Source organism: Aplidium turbinatum, chromosome 1, assembly GCF_918807975.1.
Source record: "Aplidium turbinatum chromosome 1, kaAplTurb1.1, whole genome shotgun sequence".
Taxonomy (NCBI): Eukaryota; Metazoa; Chordata; class Ascidiacea; order Aplousobranchia; family Polyclinidae; genus Aplidium; species Aplidium turbinatum.
The window spans coordinates 61632421-61656887 of NC_137472.1; the positions used below are offsets into that span (position 1 = coordinate 61632421).

At 37.5% G+C, this 24467-nt stretch overlaps 1 protein-coding gene across 8 annotated transcripts in view; it reads left to right on the plus strand.

Annotated features, from left to right (window-relative positions):
• The window catches only part of LOC145784470 (protein NLRC5-like), a 562247-nt gene that overhangs the window by 466575 nt on the left and 71205 nt on the right, over window positions 1-24467 (plus strand). The window contains exons 7-12 of one of the 8 annotated variants that reach the window (XM_082596332.1): window positions 10651-10746; window positions 16711-16779; window positions 20804-20863; window positions 21077-21339; window positions 21567-21749; window positions 23465-23760. The exons of 3 other annotated variants lie outside the window; for them this stretch is intronic. In XM_082596332.1, the coding sequence (XP_082452458.1) occupies window positions 10651-10746; window positions 16711-16779; window positions 20804-20863; window positions 21077-21339; window positions 21567-21749; window positions 23465-23524 (731 nt within the window). In that variant the 3' untranslated portion in view covers window positions 23525-23760. Of the gene's footprint in view, window positions 1-795; window positions 1931-2359; window positions 2465-10650; window positions 10747-16710; window positions 16780-20803; window positions 20864-21076; window positions 21340-21566; window positions 21750-23464; window positions 23761-24467 lie in introns of those variants that run through there. 4 more of the 8 variants (XM_082596336.1, XM_082596319.1, XM_082596326.1 and 1 more) reach the window with 4 other exon arrangements.

Genomic DNA, 24467 nt, shown 5'->3' on the forward strand with positions numbered 1-24467 from the left:
AGTGTTGCCATATTTGAAAGTTGTTAGGGTCATAAATTACCTGTGGAAAATGTTTTGAAGTTTTGACGTGGGTATTTGGTGACACTTTGTTGAGTTGGAATCGTAGAAATACGCAACTAGTTAGAGAAATCTAAAGTTAGTTTTAGGGATAGTCACCACTTTAGCTCAGTGGTTGCGTGCCCGACTCAAGACCAAGCAGCTCTGGTTCGGTTCTCGAGGTGTGCGCTTGAGTATCGCATTTTAAAACTGCTCTCCTTTCATCGGCACGTAGTAGAGGGAATAATTCACAGAGCACACCATCTTCCTCTATAAAAACAAATACGGTACAAGACTAAGCCGTGCTTCAAGTAGTGTTGCCAAAACTGAAAGCTGCTAAGAACATAAACTTCCACATGAAAAATGTTTAGAAATTCCAAATTAAGCATTTTGAGTTACACTTTTTGAGTTAGATTCGTAGAAATACGCAACTAGTTGGGGAAATTTCAGCTTGGTTTAGGGGAAAATCATTTGTAATTCATTGGAAAAACTGATTTTAACGTTCATTCAATAAAAAGTCAGTTTTGACAAATTTTTGATTTTGAAAATTTCTTTTTGTCGCTAGATCTCAACAAAGCTTTTGACAAACTAAAGCAAACAACTCGACAACTCTACAAATCCGAGCTTGATGTAGATGTGTCGAGGTTTGATAATCCAACATCGAATTTTCCAGAAGTTCACCCAGAGCTTCTGTCGGTAGACTTCTACGAAGGAAGGTTCATTCCCAACGACGACCAGTATGATCCCAAAACCAGACAAATTACATTTAAACAGTTCGATAAAAAAGTTTCGATTGATCAATTAATTTCATGTATTAAGTCACGAAGCTTCATATCAATCGTCGGTTACCCTGGGGCGGGAAAGACAACGTTATCAAAGCGCTTGGCAAGGCGTCTAGACGAAACTAGACGAGACTTTCTCGTTCTGAGGATACCTTTTATGAGCATGAATGATTGCGATGACAAGAAATTAACTTTGAAGGAATTTTTACTTGGAGATGTAGATTTTGACTTGAATACAAAAGAAAAAGATTCTGTTTTCAAATGGATAAAAAATCACATCCAAAATTGTTTTTTAATCTTTGACGGATTCGACCAGGTGAACTGGAATTTGATGGATAAAGTGGAAAGATCGAATTATGTCACTTTACTCACCTGCCAAGAGCTTGTGTCGAATCTGTGTCGAAAAACTTTTTTACGCAATTGCCACATTGTATTCACCTCACGACCACACGCCATGCTTAAAATTTCTAAACAATGTCGCCCTAAACAAACGTATTTTGTTGGAGAATTAACGTCTGAAAACATGAAAAAATTGTTTGATGCTTTAATAAATGATGAACAAAAATCAAGTAAAATTTTTCACAAGCTAACTGTAGAAACTCCTCATCTAGAATCCATTTGCCACAATCCTTTGATGTTACAATTATACTTGAGAGCATCTCTTAGTTCATCACACGAGGCTGTAAACATTTCAACAATGACCCAAATATTTCAAAGAGTGCTGGGAGACCTGAGAACATCAGAACACACAATTGCTTTAACCGATGAAATTGTCCTTAAGCTGTCACGAATTGCCTACAATGCAACACATAATGGAACCGTGGTAATCACAACTGAAGATCTTCAAAAAGAGAATCTTTTAACTGAAGATGTGCAAGATATTGTCGTTGCATTATTGGCTTCAAATAAAAATTGTGGCCTTTTAGAGGGTAACCAACGATTGTATTTTTCACACCAAACTTTTCAAGAGTTTTTTAGCGCTTTATACATGGTCCATCAAATGCCGTTAGATAATTTCACATCATTTGTACAAACTGACCTACTGGTCGATCACTGGTCAGTCGTTGTTCAATTTTTATCAGGACTTTTGTTGGATTCTTGCATGAATGAAGGTAATTATATTTTATAAATAATGGTTTTGCTATTGTATTGAAATCGAATGCAATTGTGATTGCCCATAATTGAGCAATTTGTTTTCTATTAAATCAGGAATTTTTATCCAGGGTTTCACAAAACGTTGTGGAATGTAGGCGACTGTTACTTTTCAACCAATTTTAAAAGGGGTTGAGAGAACTGGATGGTGATTTGAAGGTGGAACCAAAATGGCAAAAGGATAAAAACCACTGTACCAACATAAACTCTTTTAAATTAATCTACTAAATTATTTGTTCTGTTTAACATTCTGTGGAAGATGCTGGGAATGGTACAAGACTATGTTCGTGTATACACAGTTGTATAAATGTTATGATAAATTACAGAAGCTGGAACTTGTTGAATCAAGTTGTATAGCTTCATAAGCTAATTATGAACATTCTCTGCAGATCTATCGAGTTCTGCAGAAAATCAGTTTCCTTTAGATGAATCTACGTCAGCAGTGACGCAATCACTATTTCAAACACCACCTTTATCTACACAAACTGCTTCAAGTAAGAATATCTACTAGAGTATAGACCACTTAAAGCAGGGGTTCTTAACCTGGGGTCCATGAACCCCTAAGGAACTGCGAGGCGTTTTCAGGTGGTCTGCGAAAGTTTCCGAATTTGCAGCATGATTGATAAATTACGACACTAAAAAATTACTTCTGCTTTATTTGTGTACTTACAATGATTTTCAAACAGCACCACGCAACGCAGTGGTGTGTTCTTTGAAATTTCAAAGGGCGTCGCACTAAGGTTAGGGTGTGGCTGGTGCCCCGACTTATTCTGTTTCACCTTGACCTTTGCGTGGTATTGTGTTTTGGTATGCACAATGCATTCACAAAGTTTTACCCATTTTCAACTACGTTTACCTGCCCCGCCGAGGCCATTTTGAGGCCCACTTTTTGAATTTTTTCATGTTTTTTTGCCACTACAGGGCAGTGTATAAGTTTTGCAATATTAGGAGTATATTTTAAAGATGCCCTATGATGTTCTGAATTGTTAAAAAAAATTTGGAGAAATGGGATAAGTATATCCAAAAATATTCAAGTTTTGTCACTAATTTTTTGCACAATACTGCCCCTAGTGGTGAAAAGAAAAATTAAAATATCCTAAAATCTATTCATCATATTGTTATGAAACTTCCATGCACCCCCCCCATTTTTGTGGGTAAGGAATTTGATTTTAGCAATATTTTTTCAAAATATTATCACTAGAGGGCGGTAATTGTAATTTTGAACTATTTTTCTATAAAAAGGCGATATCGTTGCATTTCTTGAGCTGTGCTCTCTGAAGAATACAATTTCATGGCTTATGCACAACAAAATTTATTCAATTGTAAAGAAACTGCATGCATGCACGTTAGGGTGTGGCTGATGCCCCGACCTTTCCTGTTTCACCTTGACCTTTGCGTGGTATTGTCTTTTGGTATCACAATGCATTCACAAAGTTTTATCCAGTTTCAACTACGTTTACCTACCGTACCTCACCCACTGGCTGAATATTTCAAAATCGACCTTAATTTATAGAAAATCTGTATTTTTTGCTCTGACTAGTAGTAGTAGTAGGCATTAGGGTGGATCGTTTTTCAACTTTTTTTCCTAATCGCTTATTAATAGTGCGGAAAAGTTGTGCACTGACATTGTAAGCACAGCACAAAAAAATTTTTCAAAAATTTTAATATCTTGGGTTACCCCAAAGAAGTTGAAATTATGGAAAAGGTGAAAAATTTCCAAAAATTTTATTTTTTGTTTTAGTTTTTAATCGCTTGTTAAGAGCGCGGAAATGCTGTGCACTGACATTGTAAGCACAACACAAAAAAAAATTCAAAAATTTTAATATCTTGGGTTGCCCCAAAGAAGTTGAAATATTAGAAAAAGTGGAAAATTTCCAAAAAAATTATTATTAATTTTAATTTTTAATCGCTTATTAAGAACGAGGAAAAGTTGTGCACTTCTTCTTCTATCGAGTCTTCTAAAGTTTGTTGATACACCACAGATTGACACATTCTTCCGCAACGGAGTTGTACACTGACAGGTCCCACCTACTGTACCGGGTGGCAAGCCGAGGGCAAACAAGAAGGTGGTCCGCTGTTTGGGGCTCGGTGCCACAGATACATACAACAGGGCCCGTGTCGTAGCCCCACTCCACCATTGCAGACTTAGTACGTCCAACACCGGTTCGGAGTCGATTTAGTGTTTTCCACTTTGCCCAAGGAGCGTTTGCTCCTGGGGGGAGGGACTCTGATGGTGGGATCTTCATTTCACTGTATGATGGGTCATTTTCGAATTGTTGTTTCCATTGCTTAAGTCTTGTTTCTTCTTTTGTTGAGGTTAGTGGCTGTGCACTGAGATTGTAAGCACAACGCAAAAATAAATCTCAAAAAAAAATTAATATGTTGGGGTGCCGCAACAAAGTTTAAAATTCAAAAAGAAATTCCAAATTTTTAAAAAATTCATTTTTACACATTTGCAACTGCACTACCTCCTGCGAATCATTGTATTTACGCAGAAGATCAATATTTACAAGTAGAATTACAAGTACATATAGGATACGCAAACTTTTTAAGAACATAATCTAAAATCTTGTTTTGTATTGAGACGCGGCATGTCTTTCCTGGATTGTAGCCGACTTCTGATGAATCTCCATCGTGCTGGTTAGCGGCACCACATACTGCAACAGAGGTCTCCGTGACAACCTTGACACCTCACTCGACTGTTTGTTTGTTTTTCATATTTTTACCCTGCATTGCGGGAAAGCGGACTTGAGCGCTATGCATCGGTGTACGCCTTCCGACGTACACCTGACCCACGCTGCAGCCGACGGCAATGTCTGTTTCCGGTTGTCTACTCTACTTATGACTTAAATTTGGTTCTACCCATTACTCGAAATCGATCACTGGGTAGAGGCAATTATCGTAAAGCTTCTTGCCCAGATAAACAACAGCAAGTGCGGGTGGCTGGAGTCGAACATGCAGGCTCTCGACTGCGAGCCCAACGCGCAAACCACTCGGCCATTGCCGCCGGCCATTGCTTGCGTGTAGCAGGGGAAATTGAGAAAATGTTGGCTTGTGTTGATGTTTTGACTGACCAAAGTTCTCTGTTGTCATTTTTTGTCGTTATCGGTTTGCCAGCATATCATTATCAACATAACTGACAGCAGTAAAATTGAATTTTGGCAGTTTGAAGCGCCGGATTTCAGTGCAAACGGGAGTTTCTCGTGCAAATAGTATGGCGCGTATTCGCAGCTCACACCCCTGTGATTCTTTGTCAAACAGCATTGATAAAAGTATGTTTTCGCGCTATGGCCAAAAAATCCATTTCTTTGAATGACAGGATCGACAATGGCTTTTAGTTTATCCGACAGGTAGTGAGATTTGCTGATGGTTTGCCATAGATGAACAGCACCGCTGATACAGAGTGAATTGCACTTTGTTTCGAACCACATAGGAGCATATATACCTTCATGACAAAGGTAGCCATCGTTTTTCAATTATCAGACGGTTCTGTGGTCCCTATATAGGCTACAGTACAACCATAGAATGCGATTCCCCGCAGTTAGCCAGCGTGAGTGATTAAGCTTACCTGGACTTCTTGTGGTGAGTGAACTGGAAATTTCTCCTGTACAAACGCAATGACAAATGTCCCAGAGGTATCTTTGGTCCGTGCTTAAATCGGTCACCCCCACATGAGGAAAATTACTTGGTATTGACTCAAATTGTCGGATAGGCATTTTATCACATGTAAGTAAAGCCTTTCCAATCTGTCCGGAATAACCACGAGGACCAGTTGTACTGCCATCCAAAAACTCAAAAAGATGCCGCAGGGGTAATTTGTTTGCGTGGAGTTGATATACCAACCATTGCAGCGGTTTTTGAAACTCTAATTCCAACAGTCGGATAACACCGCCTGCATGACCCGTATTTACCACAGTACCATTACACCCCACGGCTGTTATTAAGCTGGTGTCTGTTCCTCTATCATGAACTGCTGATATTATGGAGTCGACAATGCTTCTGGCTGTTCCTGCGGCTGGACTTAAATACTGAGATCCAGGTTCGGCGATAATACACATATGCTTTTCAACAACAGATCTTCTGTGAGACACCCCATGATCGTCTACTTCAATCTTTAAGCAGTGTCTTGTCTTTTTTGCCATCAAAATACAAATCGAGTAAAACGTCCGACCTGAACTCTCGCAATTCTTCTCGATTTTTACTTTTTGATCTCCGAACTTTGTTGCTATCAATAATACCAGCTTTATCAGCACTAACCATTACTATACCTACGTCGTGCAATGCAGTAGACGCTACAGGTCAGGTGGTCTAGTATGGTGGAACGAAATTAGAGTTATGGTCGTCGTCATGATATCGATTTGCGATCCGCATAGCTGCGTGAGAGAGATACAGCTTGAAACCTACAGTAAGTCAAATGTGTGCTGTGTTACCTACACATAACACACAAAAGGCCCGCACTAAGGGGAAGGCAGCAAACGTTGGTGAATATTCATGTTATAATAGGATACAGATAACCATGAGATCAGCAATACGAAGGAAATATTGATTTTCGGAAATTTTCTGAAGCGATTAAAAATTAAAACAAAAAATAAAATTTTTGGAAATTTTCCACTTTTTCCAATATTTCAACTTCTTTGGGGCAACCCAAGATGTTAAAATTTTTGAAAAATTTTTTTTGTGTTGTGCTTACAATGTCAGTGCACAACTTTTCCGCACTATTAACCGTATCTGTCACTGCTTCCTTTTGGCGGCAAGAGTCACTGGCCGAGACCATCAGGTCTACGTCTCTCTTATTGCTAATTACTCCGTCGGCTTATATTAAATAACAACGGGAAAAAGTATGCTGTTGGTCAAAAGCCTTATCTATCACTTCAATCAAATTATTTCGCAAAATATATTCGTGATTGTGTATTTTAGGTAGAAAAGGTGATAAAGACTCGGTTTTTGACCTATTTTCGCTATTTCTTGGTCAAATTTCCCAGTTCACATTTTATTTTAAAAGTCTTTTTGCATTGAACACAGAATTTCATCAATTTTATTTTTAAATTTCTGTGCAAACAGTATTCCATGCACTTTTTGCACTACAAAGCAATTTGCGCGAATAACAAATCCCAATTATTGTCTGCCAGCAAAGAATGACTCATTCGAAGCGCGGTCTCTCTTCATGCAGCGTGAACGTCTGAACTGTCATAAAATGCCATACGTGAAAGTAACTAATGGGTTAGTGTCCATATTTACGTCGATTCCACGTCAAGTAATGTGGAATAATTGTACATAACCCTGTATCAATTATTTTCGACTTGGATAGGCGATAGCGAAATTCTTTAGTCAAAAATCTCATCTTAGGTAAATTTGACATTAGTAGATGTTAAATCAACGTAACCTCTTCATTGAGTTGCATGGCTGAAAGCGTTTTCCGCAAGCTAAGGAAATAAACTCAATCATTATCAGTGACAAACACAAAATGAAACCGCACGCTAATACTAAACTGTCAATCAAGCTATTGAATTTCAGCAAGTTTCTTGCATTTCATAACTGGCCGTGACAAAAGGTTTATTGTGAACTTCACAATTATCCGATACCAACATAATCGGGATTAAAAATTGGGGCAAGAAAAAAAAGTAAAAGTCAAGAAATCTCAGGTTTCTAGCGTCACTGCTTCTATGTGAAATTGCTGAATTAGCAGAGGGCGCGACCATAAGGTCTACGCCAGTAACAGATACGGTTAATAAGTGATCAGGAAAAAAAGTTGAAAAACGATCCACCCTAGTAGGCATCCTTCCATCTTTTCAGATGATGGTAGCACTCTGGATAGAGTGCTACCATCATCTGTATTTTTATTTTTTGCTCTGACTACCCCATACCTAATCACTTTGTTAAACTCTGATCACATCAAATACAATTCAAAAACAGTCAGGATTAAAGAACTAAATAAGAATGGTAACCCAAGTAAATATTAAAAAGTGATATATCATATAAACTTATGGTTATGGTTGTTGTATATGGTATCACTGTCAAAGTTATGCATGCTTTTGAATAACAATAGATCATTGTGGGGAGCATCTTCAGCAAAGGCAGATGTGTACCACCACGGCACATATACGGTACAAACACAATGAATTCAACAAATTGAAAAAAATTTTGCTGTTGATTTACTCCAAAAATTGCCCCTTTTGGAAGCTTTTCGGTTATTCGCTCGTGGAGCATAACAAGCTTCAAGGAGTAAATTAACTTGGCCATCCATCGACATTTATCAACTGCTCCAGGATGCCGAAGATTATATACATATTGGCCTTTACTCAAATACATAATTTCCGATTGAAGCAACTCAGTATAATCTTGCTCATGGAAGATTCACCATCCAAGATTGTATGACAGAAATCAATAATGTAACTTGTGTTTCGTGGTCCAGAATAAAAGCAGTAATCCTTGTAGGAAGTGTTTTCCATCACATAATCAAATACAGTAATGTCAGGCCATTTTGAAGCACAGATATTCAAATCGTTCCAAACATGCGTTAAAATAATTTCAACAACATGGTGGCGATAAGCGCACCATAATAGCTGCTTGTTGAGGTTTTCCTGAAGGCAAATGCAAGCTGTGGTCAAATGTCCTCTATTGCAACTGGTTGTGTCAATAACCATTGCTTCAATGCATGTTGTGCACTGCATTCTTCCAACAATTTGACAGTTGCCTGTGAAATAATTTCACCAGCACCGGTTTTGCACGTGACTATTTAAGTATCTTTTCTTCATTTTACAAACAATACAAAAAATTATTTTGCAGGTCACTTTTGAAACAAATTCAAATTGTTAGTTTTGGAAATTTGTGGCTTTTAATTGAAACTTTGATCCAGCGGTAGCAGGTTGCAAAACTATTTTAAAATGGCAATATTGATGTATTACTAGTTTAAACACTTGAAACGCCAACATTTACTACTGAAGAGTCAATATTATGTTATTGCATAAGTGCATACTTAACCCTATCTTAGTACGAGCTGTTTTCGTATGCGGAAAGTACGTCACGGGCTATCTTAGCCCCGTGCTAATTAATCGCTAATAACGGGAGCTACAAAAATCACAGAGCCAAAATGTTTTACAAGATAATTGTCATGTGTATTGTGCGTATATAAATTACATTTTTACAAAACAAATTTATTGAAATAAAGTGTTTGAGATGAAAAAACGTCAGAAGTCGGTTTTTATTCTAATTTCCCAAAAATAGTTTCAAAATTAAAATCTTTGAATTATAGCATAGAGTAATGCCAAACTAATCAAAAAATTACTTTTGCTCAATACACATAAGGTATTTTTGGATGTTTTTACATTTCAAAGTACTTGCACTAACATTTATATTGCACTAGCATTAACATATTATATAACTAGCATTGCACGAAAATTTCTAGTCACCTGATGCGAAATGTTTATTGTGAACGGCAGGAAGGTTGAAGAATGACCAGTGTAGGTTTAGAAAATTCGCAACGAATAAAAACTAAAAGTCAAGAAAATTCACATTTCTAGCATGTTTCCTTCTGTGAAATATTTCACTACTAGAGTGGGGTGTCCTCATAATCCCCGTGTTGCTACAGATAGCGTTAACCTGTGACTACTGTATACTCTAGTTCAGTGGTTTTTAACCTTTTTTCCCTTATTACCCATTTCTGTCCAGATCAAAGTCCCATTACCCAAAATCTAATTTTATCTATTTTGCCATATTAAAAATATAAAACAGCGTTATTCAACAAAAACAACATTTTATGTGAAGAATGACATCAATAGCGTCAGTGAGACATTTGTTCTTGTTTTTTTTTTGTGTACAATCGACACAATATTGAGTGCGATTTTTGGATAGTCTACTGCACAACGCAAATCTGCCTCCAGATCTAACGGCTTGTTTCGGGATTTTGATTTCAAAGCAACAATACTTGAAAATGCTGATTCACAGAGGTAAGTAGGCTAGAAGGGAACATAGTCAACAATGTTAGTAGTTTTTGCGCAACTTTTGGATATGCATTTCCTATCATTCCCCAGAATTTTCTCAAGCTTTCATCTTCAAAAGAAGCCTCGCCAGATGACTCATGAATCATGTCTAAAACCTCTTCTTGGATATCTTCATCTTTTTCACTCGGAAAATTTTCAACAGAAACTCTGAAAGGATTCCTTGTTAATACCATCACAGGGGTGTCTTGTTCAAAACCAGGAAAGTAGCGATGAAATTCCTCAATTAATCTGCTGGAGTGGTCAACAACCTCACTTTGTATTATGCTATTGACACCGTTTGTCTCAATCATAAATAAAATACCTAAGCTATCGGATACAAGAAAAATCTTACTATTATGTCACAAAAATTAAGTACATAAAACCAGCGACAAAAATGATGAGAAAGTAAATCACTATGACGAAACAATTCTAAAACGGACTCAAAGCATCAAAAAAAGTGTGTATAAGTAATAAAGCAACTTTACTACTTACAGCTGTGACATTGTTTGCTACATCAATAATTTTAAATATTCTGGTTCAGCTAATTACCCACCTGCTATCCTGAAATTACCCACATTTGGGTAATTACCCATAGGTTAAGAACCACTGCTCTAGGTTAATCTATTAACGAAGTGTTCTTTTTTAATAATAAACTATCAGAATTTAAGGCGCTTATTGAAAACATGTTTGTACTTTTATAGGTTCTTTAAGGTCTACAACTATCCAGTCACCTTCAGAAGAATCTGATGTTTCATTACTCCAACCACCTTCCCAGCAAACCCGATTATCTTCATCTGGTAAAATATAAAATGATTTAAACGCCAAATAAAGTCAACGTATTGTTTGAAGCACAAATTATGTTCATTCAAACGTGAAATAAATGCTTTGCTGTGTTCATAACTATTCGAATCTTTTCCTGTTAAACGTTCTCTCAATTTGATGGTAGTTAACTCTGCAGTGAAAAATAACAATGTGGAGACTCACGCAGTGCAGTCGCTGTACCAGCACCCTGCGTTTATCAGCATAGCATTCACTGACAAGATTTTGTTTTGCTCTTATTGATATAATATTCCGCCTCATTGCCTCCATCCAGTGTTCTACGCGTCAATGAAATAAATTGACGGCGTCAGCGTCAGTGCGAATTACCTAAAAACTTCATGGCGTAAAGTACTGCATCAGCTCAACACTTTGCTCCTCAAAGGGAGGCCAGATTTGGCCCCCCCCCCTCATATCTCCTTTGATTACTTGAAGCACAGTAACGCCATGCACTTGGTTTTTCTTGACTTTTCCTAAAACTGCCAAGCGGATCTGATGATATTAAACTTGATGCTGAAAGTTGTGTAGTTTTCTTGTAAATTCAAGATTTTGGTGAATTTTCGCTATTTCAAGCTAACTTCCAGCAAAGCGTGAAATGGATTACATTGCGATAACAAGCCATAAGCTCATAATTGCTTCGTGCATCGATATGCGCGAGCAGAGAGAAACATCCGCTTGTTTTCCATTGTTTGGTTTGACCTCAATAATACAAAGCGCGTTATTTCTTATGCTACAAAAGAAACGCCAGTGATCACAAAGTTGTTAATTCGAAACAATAATAGCAAACGTTTTTGGCGTTATCAGCTCTACGAAGAATAGCAATCCACGATCAAAATAGTATGCTATGTAGGCCACAAACTATTCAAAACAGTTGTTTCAACCAGCAAATATCCATTGACGAATAAAAAACGTTACAATAAGAAATCTTCCCTTAGGTAATGACACGAAAAGCCTAGCTTCGAAATAATGCAAAGAAATTTATTCTCACACGAGTCAGTTCAATCATATATTGCTAAAAATCGATTTCGATCAGCTAGAAGCTAGATCATCTTCAGTTAAGCTAAGCTATTGATTCTATTTGAATAAGCTTAGCTTAACTGAAGATGATCTAGCTTCTAGCTGATCGAAATCGATTTTTAGCAATATATGATTGAACTGACTCGTGTGAGAATAAATTTCTTTGCATTACAAGACATGTAACCGAGTCGTTCATATCAAGCATTGTTGTGGGTTTGACACCTGTCAGAAGATACAGTACTTCATTTTCTTGAGCTTCGAAATAAACGTTCTATGGAAATGCTCTCATTGACAAAACTTGCAATTGAGGAAATGTATCACACTGCAAATGCTTTTAGAAGAAGCTGAAGAAATGGCGTTTTTGCAAACAGTAATTGTGAGATTCTGTATACTCAAAATTATGAGATCACGTAGCAGCTTACTCGATGACTACATGTCCCTTAGCGGCTTTATGTCGCCTACTTGTTGTTATGTGTTGCATTTTTGTTTCACAGTGCACTGTGTGTTGTTTCAAAGAGCGCAAAATAAAGATGATAATGCCTAGTCTTCACTACAAAATATTTTGTAATGCCTAGATGAGGCATAATGCTCGGCGTCACATAAGACAAACAACAAATCAGCTTTCTTGATCATTGATTCAACATCTGAATACGTTGAGCCAATGTATAAGAGGCCGGCTATTGTGAAGACCCGCCATTTATAAACGATCCGATTATACCAAAAGTGGCATAAACTAATGGATCAAAGAATGAATAAACAATGCTGAGAAAACTAAATCTAAGTGACGAACAATACCGATGTCTTTATTTATTTTGGAAAAGTGTTGCCTAATCTTATCAACAAAAAATACCGTAAATAACCGCAGGGATCCCGAAAGCAGAATTTGCTCGACTTTGGCATGAATTTAGTCAGACATCTAATAAATCCACATATACAATAACGGCCACTCAACGGCTATAATATTCATAATCAACCTGGTTCTGGGCGGTTTGTGTAACAGTTCAGGGGAAGATACTACTTGAAATGATGCACCACACAAAAGATTTTCAATGAACACTGAGTCTAAAAAGCGGTGTGGATTGTAGAGCACAGTGACTTCAAGTTTAGGACAGAAAAGGCACAAAAATATCACGATAAAACCAAAGACCTTGTGGGAAATTTGCGGAATCATAACACGATGCAAATGCCATAAACGCGTAGTTTGCATGCTGCTCTAAGCTGGCCTGCAACCACAAAGGTAGACAACAAAGGCAGTTTATAACTCGATAACAGCGCAATAAACATTATAAATACGGAACCCGACAGTTTTCTTTTACAAACGTTTTACGTCTAACAGTAAAGTCTATGCAACAATTTTTGTGAAGCGTTTATAAACCATGGTTATGTGAAATTATTCATCATTATTATTTTTACTTTTCGGATGTTGTAAAACGTCATCAAAAAAATCAAAAAAAAAAACATTTCATTACTTCAATGTAGTAGGGCTAAGAATTATTTATAGAATTGTAGCCACGTTTTTTCAACCAAAAAGCCATTTTTCGGCAATATAAAGTCATAGAAAATAATTTCCAATCCTGCAAATGTTTGAAAAGAATCTAGGAAGTCTTCTCACAATCTGGCACAAAATGATTATGTTTATTGTATCTCTGCAATATTTTTACGACAAATTTTGAAGCTTGTTGTAATCATTTTTATCTTTGAAGTGAAAAGTTAATTTTTTTTTGGCCAGAAACATAATCGCTGCCTTGCTCTTGTATCGTTTTGTCGCCTTTACGACTTTTTTGTCTTTCAAACAATAACGACCCAGTCAGCAATTCAGTCCGTTTACATTGATTCAACATTTGTAAACGTTAACTTAATGTAGGTTTGCTGACTGCGGGTTTATTTCACATTTCTTTTGTTTACCCATGTTCCTTACTTTGCTGTTGCATTGTTTCGACGTTGGCGGACTAAAAATACATTTTCAAATTGATTGACACAACCTTCAGTAAAAAGTGAGCTTCGAACTTAGCTTTGTTGGTGTAAATGCTGTATTTTTAGTGGATGTAATTCATGAGTCATGTTTATAAACACCGGTAAGCGAAATGACTTATGATGTGGCCTGCATGATATTTGTGATGCGACTTGACACAAATCCACAATTCCAAAAGCGCCTAATTTGAACTTAGAAATTTCTGATAATTTCAACAGCTTGTTCAATTGTCTTCTGTCTACTAAAAATGTTCATACTACAAATTCAATATTGTAGAGTGTAGACCTAAAACACACAAACGAAGATGTGAACAGCTATTCAAGTAGGCTAAGGTGTTACTTATGAAAAGTTTGGTTCCATAAAACTAGAAGCTAGCCATGAGTTTCGGAAAGCATTAGTTTAGGACAAAAATATAAAACAACAAACGTAGTTTTGTTTTTTTCAAATTCGTGTAACAATATTACTCTGATTGTAACTATTTTAGAATTAATGAGTAGCCTACAATAAGATTTGCTTGCAAGTCGTAAATCTTCATCAATGCAATGAGTATGCACACCGCACACACACTTCGTGCGGCCGATCAAGCTCTTTGTTCTACAAAACTTTGCTTGAAATCAGATTAGCACGGTAATTACACAGCGGCAAGATAAGTCAAAATTGTCGTTTTTGGGTACCTTTGCAAAAGTTGAAATATCAAGTTTAACATATAAAATTTTAGAATAATGACTTTTCAAACTTCAAACTTCAAATGATTTTTTTTCACACTAGTGCAACTTCTTTTGAAATAGCACCAGCGGATCACACGTAACAGCTGATTGAATTTGATCCAAAAACGGCCCCCCCTTGAGTAGTTAACTTCCAAAAAAACGTTGAAAAGCAAAGGGTTAAAGAAATTAACGGCGTCAGCGCTAATTTCTAGCGCTATTTTAGCCAGGGTCTCACAAAACAGAAGCATTTAACCAAGTTTAGGCTAACAATAGCTATATAAAAAAAGAGCAGGCAATATGTTTTAAGATTGTATTGTAATTGGCTGCTTAGCTTATTAGTTATTGCCTTGTAGAAACACAAACATTTCAAAATGTTTGTCCGACAATCTGCTGCGTTTGGGACGCATAATGTCCTTTCCAAGTGAAAACATGCGTTCCACAGCAGCGCTGGATGGTACGCCTGTTGGTGTGTTGTCTTTCAAAAACACGCCTTGAAAACGCTCACTCGGAAATGTATCACAGTTCCAAGCGTGCTGTGATGGTGTAGCATATATATATCTTTCAACGAGGTCCACTGCACCAACATCGCTCTATGCCCGTCTTTTCAGGGGCATAGAGCTCTTGAAATAAAGTATCTTTAACCTTCGACATTCATTGATTTTTCGCTTTCTCTCTCTGATCCCTCGTTCTCGATACTGCTCACGAAATGAGTGATCAGTGATCACCATTTGGCGAACTTCTTCCGCTTGTATTCCAGGTTGCCATTCCAGCCAACGCAAAAGCCGGTGATTCGGATGAGTCGCGCTGGCCAGAATACATTGTGAAACTCTCATTGTGAAACGAGATTTTCCATGAAAACAAAAAACGACGCATAGCGCGTGACGCTTAAAATTGACAAAATAATTGACGGCGCTATCACTTTCGTCAACTAAAAAATGAATTGACGGCGCTAGTCTCAGTGTCAACAAAATTTGACGCCGTCAAATTGACGGCGTCAACGTTCAACACAGCCTCCAACCCTCGACGAGAGGAATGAATTTAACCCTATCTGTAGTGACACGTGGTTTTATGAGGACGCCCCATGTCAAATGTTAAATTTCTTGACTTTTAATTTTTATTCTTTGCGAATTTTCTAAAATACACTGGTCATTTTTCTACCTTCCTGCCCTTCACAATAAGCACTTCGTCTCAAGTGGCTAGACACTTTCGTGTAATGCTAGATATATATAATTTAATGTTAGCGCAATATAGATGTTACTGCAATTACTTTGAAATGTAAAAACACCCAAAAATGCCTTATATTTATGAGAAAAAGTAATATTTTGTTTATTTTAGCACTGCTCTATGTTATAATTCAAAAATTTCAATTTTGAAGCTATTTTTGGGAAAGCAGAATAAAAACCGACTTTTGACGCTTTTTTTATCTCAAACAATTCATTTCAATAAATTTGTTGGGTAAACATTTAATTTCTATACGAACAATCCACATGGCTATTATCTTAGTAAAATATTTTGGCTCTGTGATTTTCATAGCTCTCGTTATTATCGATTAATTAGCACGGGACTAAGATAGCCCGTGACGTACTTTCCGCATACGAAATCAGCTCGTACTAAGATAGGGTTAATGATGATGATGATATAATACAGTTATTCAATCGAAGTGAAACCAATCAACAGACAACGGTTGACCAGACAGATCAGATACTATACGTTACATCAGATAGATTACTTCAATAGATTAAATTAACAGTATTATATTACTGTACTTAACAAAAGGCGTATGTTGGCTAACGTTACTTGTTTACGTCTGGTTCTCCCGGAAGTTCTGTTTCAATGTTTTAAAAGCAAACGTAGTTTTCATCTGAAACCTCTTCAAACAAAAATTTATAACCGAAATCAACAATGTTATTCCCAGACTTCAAACCAACTACTTTTTTTCGATTTAACGTCTACAATTGATTTGCTGTCTATTTTATATCAGGTTTACGATGTCATTAGCCTACATTACTGCCCGACTTATTCTCACTGCATCATGCAAGAAAGAACATAATCGGTACCATTTTTAAAGTCTCTGGTTCGACCCAAACTGGTTAATCCCGAACAGAACTGCTGGAATCAGATCTACCAGTATCAGACCCGAAGGCAAAACCATTTGGCCACTGAGCTGGTTCACTCCAGCAGTGATAAATAACGTAAATAGGACGTAAAAAAATGAATTAAGTTTTCATGATGGATTTAATATTTTTTAGATGAAAAATTGCGAAAACGAGAAGTATTTCTTTCAGAGTTGTGTACGAAAACTCAAGAGGTCGCTGAAAGTAAGTAAATGTTTTTACATGGTCAACACAGTTTTCTACGCTAAGGATGTTTTACCAATTTTGTAGCGGCGTATAGGCTATTTAGGCAACTGAAAACCAACATTGCATCGTTGTTTTGTTGAGTAGTTTTGTTTATAAAAGTGTTTTCAGGTTAAAAGTGATCAAAAGATGAAAAATTGCCAAGTAAATGAAATCAGCCAGGTTAAGAAACAAAATCTCCAGCAGCATATATTAGTGTACAATAGATATAAGCACGGTTAAGCATAAGATCATAAGTAAGCTGTAGCTTACAAAATAAAGTGGAAAATCGTTGTCTCTTGGTCACATTCAAGCAAAAGTACTCAATTCTTTCAGCGAGCAAGAACTTTTCAAGTTGAAGTAATATTTGTCAACCATCTCACTAATAGTCAGTAGCGTTGACAAGGAGATCCAGATGGTACGTTCAGACCTTGCTAGAGATGATTTTAGCGTCCTTGATTTTTTTAAAGGGAACGGAGGCCTGATAGCCCACCAGTCTCAAATTATATAACTTAGTGAAACCGCTACTCAGAGTCAAAACTGCGTATGAAGATTCATTCTGCTCAGAAAGCTTTGTAACACTTGAAATCATCAACTCTTCAGGCAGTGAGTCCTCCAGATTATCTAGATCAGGGCTTCTCAAACTGGGGGTTGCGACCCCGCAAGGGGTCGCGTAACGAACTTCAGAGGTCACAGAGAGTGTGCCAATTTTACTCAAAGTACTGCATATTAAAACTTCTGTGCAAGTTATTAACTGTAACCAAACAAGTTGAGAGTAACCCACCCAGTAGGCCTACGCGTATTTTCGCAATTGGTGTGGTAAAACGGAATCGGAATTCAAAACCCTTTTATTGCAATGTTAAGAAAGATGGCTTTCAAAAGTTGAAACAAAAAAGTTTTTAGTGTTTAAAATTGAAGTCGTGATTTTTCTAAAGAAAAAAATGCAGACTTTGCCCACCATTTTCGCAATGACATCTGTTTCTTGAAATTAAGCTATTTATCAGATTTTCTTAAAAAAACTGAACGAATTTAATTTGTCTCTCCATAGAGAAAACATCTATGTTTTTGCGTTTGTTTTACATTGAAATCTAAAATTAAAGCGTTCATCAACACATTAAACATCTGGAAACAAGAAGATGAAAATGATTCACTTGAAATGTTCTCATTTACAGAAAAGTTTTTGGTTAATCAATGATGTGAAATAAAATGTTATTAAGCCTTTGTTTATTAAAAGTTTGTAAAATCTTTTGACAGTTTCAGAAGTATTTGCTTCCAGAATTGGACAATACCAAATTATATTGAATCCAAAACATATTTGCACGAAAAAACAAAGTAGCTAACCTACCGAGCACTTCTCTCAGAAAGATATTACTGATCTATCTTCTGACTTGAAGTTTAAATTTTGTAGAAATTTATAAATTTTATGCAAAAAACCTTCGCACTTTTTGGCTTAACGTTAGAGCGGAATATCTACCATGACCTAATTCAGCAGTGGGCCTAACCGCAGTCCTGTCATTTGTTTTGACGTGTTTGTCTTGAAAATTTCCAGCAGAGAAAACTGAGGCAAAGGCTGGGTACTTGTTGGGAGGATCGTCCCACCAATGACGCAATTACAAAGATCCGTTAAAGTCTCCCTCACCCCAGCAAATATTGATCTAGAATAGTGGGAACAACTTGCTAGTGATAAGTCAATCTGGAAGAAGAGAACGAAGGAAGGCACGAAATTTTTCGAAAAAAACAGGATACTACAAAAGGTTCAGAAAAAATAAAACATTAAAAAGAAAGCTAATACAACTACGTTCCCAACTCTCCATACAATGTGACTTTTGGCCACGTCTTTTCCACTGTAGAGCAGGGCCGGATTTAGCTGATGGTGGGCCCGGAGCACTTTTAGATCGGAGGGGCCCCGTGCAAAAAAGTTTTTGCGCCGAACCATCACTACGTCTACAGTAGCACAGCAGCATTTATCCAGCACTGCACTGCGCAGTTAACAGCATTTTGCAGAAACTCCAAAGGCTGAAACAAAAAACAAACAACATAAAATCACATTTTTTCCACGTCGGGGGCCCCCTTCAAAAGGGGAGCCCGGGGCACTTGCACCCTCTGCCCCCCTAAATCCGGGCCTGCTGTAGAGTAGGCCTCCAAAGCCACATCCGACTGGAAATAAAACCAATGCTCGGACACGAGCTGAAGCCTACAACGACAATTTGTGCGAGACAGCGTTTTTAACGTTGATGAACAGACACCATCAAAACTAAACAACATTATTGAGCCAAGGCTGGACTTGCTTTGTAGCAAAAATTGTTTGCATCCATTACACTCATAACCATCTCAATAAATGTGTTTAGTTCTTTTTTTGTATCCAGTAGGTTGCGTGCCTACTCTAAAGTAACGGAAGCCACTTTAACAAGTCGAAATTCTGCCACTGAAATTGATTAGAATGAAACCGCCAACCAATCATAAGCTACGGTTTAAGTGACGTAAAAAATGGCGAAAAGAAGATGATAAAAAGCAAATTAAGTGAGGGATTTTTTGTCAGCTGGTTGGCTTAGAGGTTAGGGTTAGGGCTAGAAAGTAGTCATTTCAGTGACGCGGGTTCGATTCCCACTACTGCTATTGCTCTTTTTCTTCTGTAATTACCAAATAAAGTTCAAAATAAGCATTAACTCTCTGGATGAGTGCGAGAAGGATCACAATTGGACGGTAGCCTCTTATAAGATGTTCTGATTGGTTGGCGGTTGCATTCTAATCAATTTCAGTGGCAGAATTTCGACTTGTTAAAGTGGCTTCCTAAAGTAACAGTCATTGAGCACCGTTAGCTTGTTTCAAGTTTTCATTTGAAAACCGTTTCATCAATATCACAATGTAGGCTATATTTCGCACTATTTATCATTTTAACCGCAAAGGGTCGCGAAAAGTTCTAGGAGATTAAAAGGGATCGCGAGCAAAAAAGTTTGGAAAACCCTGATCTAGATAACAGTAGGCTAAAGCAATGTTATAGCGCCCTCTTCAATTTCGCTAATTTTGACTCCAATCCAGGACTCGTTTGGATATTAACCAAATTCAACTCAATGACTTTTCTTTAAAAGTATGTAACTGCATTTAAAAAGTGGCTGCGGCCATGAATCGAGGAAGATTGAATTCGGTTTGCTTTTATCTTCTGTCCTCAGTGGTTCAGGTCAAAGTTGGATCAACATTAAATGTAATTAATTACAAATTTTTATGTAGACTACTGTAATTGTAATTGAGACAAAATATTGTTGTTGTGTGCAGTGGCACTCTTAGATATTTTTAATGGATAGACTGCAAAAATGTTTCACTGAAACAGCTTGAAATCCAGAGACTTGAATAAAATGAATTTCAAGATCAATATCTAAGAATTTTTTATCTAGATACGTTATTAACATCTTAACTATTAAAATATCTCGATGCTGCTAACGTGTTGCAGTTAACATGTCCTTGCCCGCATATTGTATTCAACTCAATGTTTAGCTGATCTTTGTTGGGACGCAAAAGAAACGATATTGTGAAAATAAAGTACAGCAACTAAACCAACAAAATGAAAGGGTGACGAAACCGTAAAGGTTTAACAAATGCATGTACAAGATCTACTTTTTTGGTATTATGTATCACGGCCACCAAACCTGATAGTTCAAACAAGTAGATTAGATGGATTAGTGCATATGTGTCAAACTCCCGGTCCGCGCTGCAACATTTCTTGGCCCGCAGGATGGTATTAAATTCCTTATAAATCTGGCACGCCGATATGATAGACAAAGGTAGTGATGACGATGGTAGTTTTTCGTTCGTAACTATGGCAAATAACCACTTTGTTGTTCAAAATCTTTGTATTTTGTTTGCGAGGTAAATAAAATAATGTTTTATTCTTAAGTAAACAACTTGGATTCAATGTTTGGTTATTTTATGGTTAGAACCAAACTGTGGTTTTAGATTACAACCTGGTCTGCCGAGCTAATATTTATTGATATTATTCGTGTATTGTTAGATCACAATGATGAAGACGAAGATAGTGATGATGAAAACAAAGATAGTGATGACGATGGTAGTTTTTTGTTCGTAACCATGGCAAATAACCACTTTGTTGTTCAAAATAATTGATTGCATTTTGTTTGCGAGATAAATAAATTAATGTTTTATTCTTAAGTAAACAACTTGTGTTCAATGTTTGATTATTTTATGGTTAGAACCAAACTGTGGTTTTAGATTACAACCTGGTTAGCCGAGCTAATATTTATTGATATTATTCCTGCATTGTTAGGTCACAATAGTCACTCTATCATCCCCATCAGCAGAATCCTGAGGGAAGGCAACAACGAGGAAGTGACCGTGGCCGCAGGAAGTCATTTTGATGGAGGGAAGATAGTGATGGAATCCACCGACACTCAGAATGACTTCCATGCAGTGACGTCATTCCTCAAATCGATGCCAGGGCGGATTGGAATGCTTGATCTGGCCCAATGCGAAATGAATTCCAACAAATTCCGTCCATGGAAGGAAGCGATCAAATCGATGCCTGGCTCCGTAAGTCATGTTTAACTTTTATAACCAACGTTTACTTACATTGATCCATAGTTGCATTAACATCAGTTGTTACGTTGATTCAACGTCACTTTACATTGTTTTATCGTCCGAGTCCAAATCAGTTCCAATTTGTAATTATTTTATGTTTTGTTAAACTTTCACAAATGAACAAATCGTCACAAACAACAACATTATTTAATTGTTGCATCATAATTATTTGTTTTTAGATTGTTCAATTGGATCTCCAACACAACTTCCTATTTGTCCATGACGTCATCGAGGTAATGAGCAAAGTTGAGGAGGAAGTTTGGATGGTGCAATGCCTCGATGATGGTTGTGGGAGGGAGAGACTTGCGAACATGATGGAACGATCCATGTTGAAGGAAGCTCTGGATGGGTCGGACAATAAGGTGACAGTTACGTTGTATCAACGATATCTAACATAACTGTAGCTAACTGCTCTTGGCTGATACTGAGCTGCGTCGGAGTCTGCCTCGCTTTCTGACCTAGTCTTATTCTGAAAGGATCCCTGTTCCATATCTAGAAAGCTAAAACCTCAATTGCTAAGGTAACAGGATGAGTTGTCAGTAGATGTAACAGAAAATATATTTCGCACTTATTCAGTGCATCGTCAGTTATGATCAGAACTGACGATGCACTGAATAAGTGCGAAATATATTTTCTGTAACATCTACTGACAACTGATCCCTGTTACCTTAGCAATTGAGGTTTCGTCGTCGTCGTGTGAGCGTCTGGGGCCGAGGGTCTATCCTTTTACCACCCCAGAATCACGATGTTCCCGAACTACACTGGAAGGCTACTAGAGAGCAGCCAGTCTTTGGTTTCATCATCCATGACACGCAGACCTTCCACTCCGTTAGGTGGCTTGAAGATGGAGCAGTCATTGATGATGTGGTCTGCGGTCTGTTCCTCGGCACCACATTCACAGGAGGAGGAAGAGGCCATTCCCTATTGGTGCATGGTTGAGCGGAAAAGCCCGACGCCCGTACGGAGACGGTTAAGGCGCACCCATGCCTGTCTTGGTAGTGTTAGACCGATGGGGCGTGTGTCGGCGTCGGGGATGAACGAATGGAGTCTGGTGGCGGTTGACTTCCATTCAGAACTCCATTTATGGTCCGCCCAAGCAGCCGCAGAGATGTCTTGTACATCAGCTTTGTTGATAAGAAGTTGAGCGGCTGGCACGAATGGGTGTCTTGATTTCAGTCGACTGGGGTGCTCGTTTGGGAGAGCAGAGATCTTGTGGTGGAGAAGGTGGTTAGGCTCCAGTGCCCGTCGACCGAGGGACAGAGTGGCTTCTTCGCGACGAAGCTCAGCGGGTTGGATGCCAGCGAGAATGGGGAGATTGTCCAATGGTGTGGGACGCAGGCATCCGGTCACTGTGCGCAGGGCGCTGTTTATGGCAGTGTCGATGTTATGGCAGTGAGCACTGCGGCACCAAACAGGTGCACAGTACTCTGCTGAAGAGTAGACAAGGGCTAAGGCTGCTATACGCAAAGTGTCAGCCCTCGCCCCCCAGCTAGAGCCTGCCAGGCGCTTGAGTAGCGCAGCGCGGGATGTGAGTTTCTTGCGCAGTGACACCAAATGGTGGCGGTATGTGAGCATAATTATACCTTGAGGTTTTTGCATATCTAACATAACATGTAGAGTACATTACGTTGTATCAACGTTATCTAACATAACATCTAGAGTACATTACGTTGTATCAACGTTATCCAACGTAACATGTAGAGTACATTACGTTGTATCAACGTTATCTAACATAACATGTAGAGTACATTATGTTGTATCAACGTTATCTAACATAATAAATAGAGTACATTACGTTGTATCAACGTTATCTAACGTCACATCTACCAAACTCTAACCTCAAATTGTTGATAATATTTTGCTTCTGGTAATTGTAGCCTAGCTAGCCTATGGTAGCCTACAATCACCAAGGTTTGTTATTCTATCGTTGATTCTACGTCAATAAACATCAACGTGAAGTATTTGCATCAACATTACATTGATTCAACGACCTTCCATCAATACACAGTTGGAAGGATCCAAAGTATTCCAAGTTTGGAAACTTCTTTAATTTAATTATTCGCTTCATCTTTTACAGAAGTTGAAGATCTTGGTTGACGACTATGTCGTCATCATCCACAAGGATCGAGATGATTGAAATATTTTGTTGTTTATTTATTTGATGTTGTTTTATGTTAAATTAATGTTTTCCGTTCTTTGTTTATTACATGACGACGAAGTATCAACGATAGACGACATTGTATCAACGTAAACTTTAATATTGTAATAATGAAATTGTCAGGGAAGGGTTGGGAGGTCACCTCTCTTTAACGACATCTAGTGTTGCAAATTATTAACTTCATTCAAAAATTTCAATAAAAAATTCAAATCAATTGTTTAGTTTACAGTGTTGCCAGGTGAGTCAATTGTAAGGTGTTGCCAGATTAGATTTTTTTCAAATTTAAAAAATGTTTTATATCTGCAAGGAGCTGACTACATTTAATTTACATACAGTGTTGCCAGGTGAATCAATTCTAACGTCTTGCCAGTTTTTTCTTTTTAAATTTCAATAAATACTTGAAAGAGATTTGGAAGTAGCTGTCGAGGTGAGACTTGATTGCACGTAACGTCAAATCAGTTTATTTGTTAACAGTTTTGAACAAATAATTGTATAGTGTTGCCAGATTATTATGTTTTTTTAAATTGACATACACACAAATAGTTTAAGATTTATAACTAAAGAAAAAAGGTTAAATCGTAATTTATATAACGAAACACATAATGCAAGGTTGTTGAACTATAGTCTACTTATGGGCTACTTTTAAATACCCGTTATCGGGCATTTTTTAGTGCTGTATGATGTTTTTAAATAAAAATAATGTTTATTGTAGTCAATTCGAAATAAAAGAATCAACAATATTGCATCCTGCTAGAAATTTCCCTCAACTACGAAGCAAAACTCACCCATCTGGCAACACTTGACAATTATTAGGCATTTTCAGAAATCGGCAGACGTTTAGACTTAGAGGGTTTTCGGACCACCGTCATTCTGGCAGAATAATTTTTCTTCTTTCCGCCTAAAAAAGTTATCCGTGAATAAG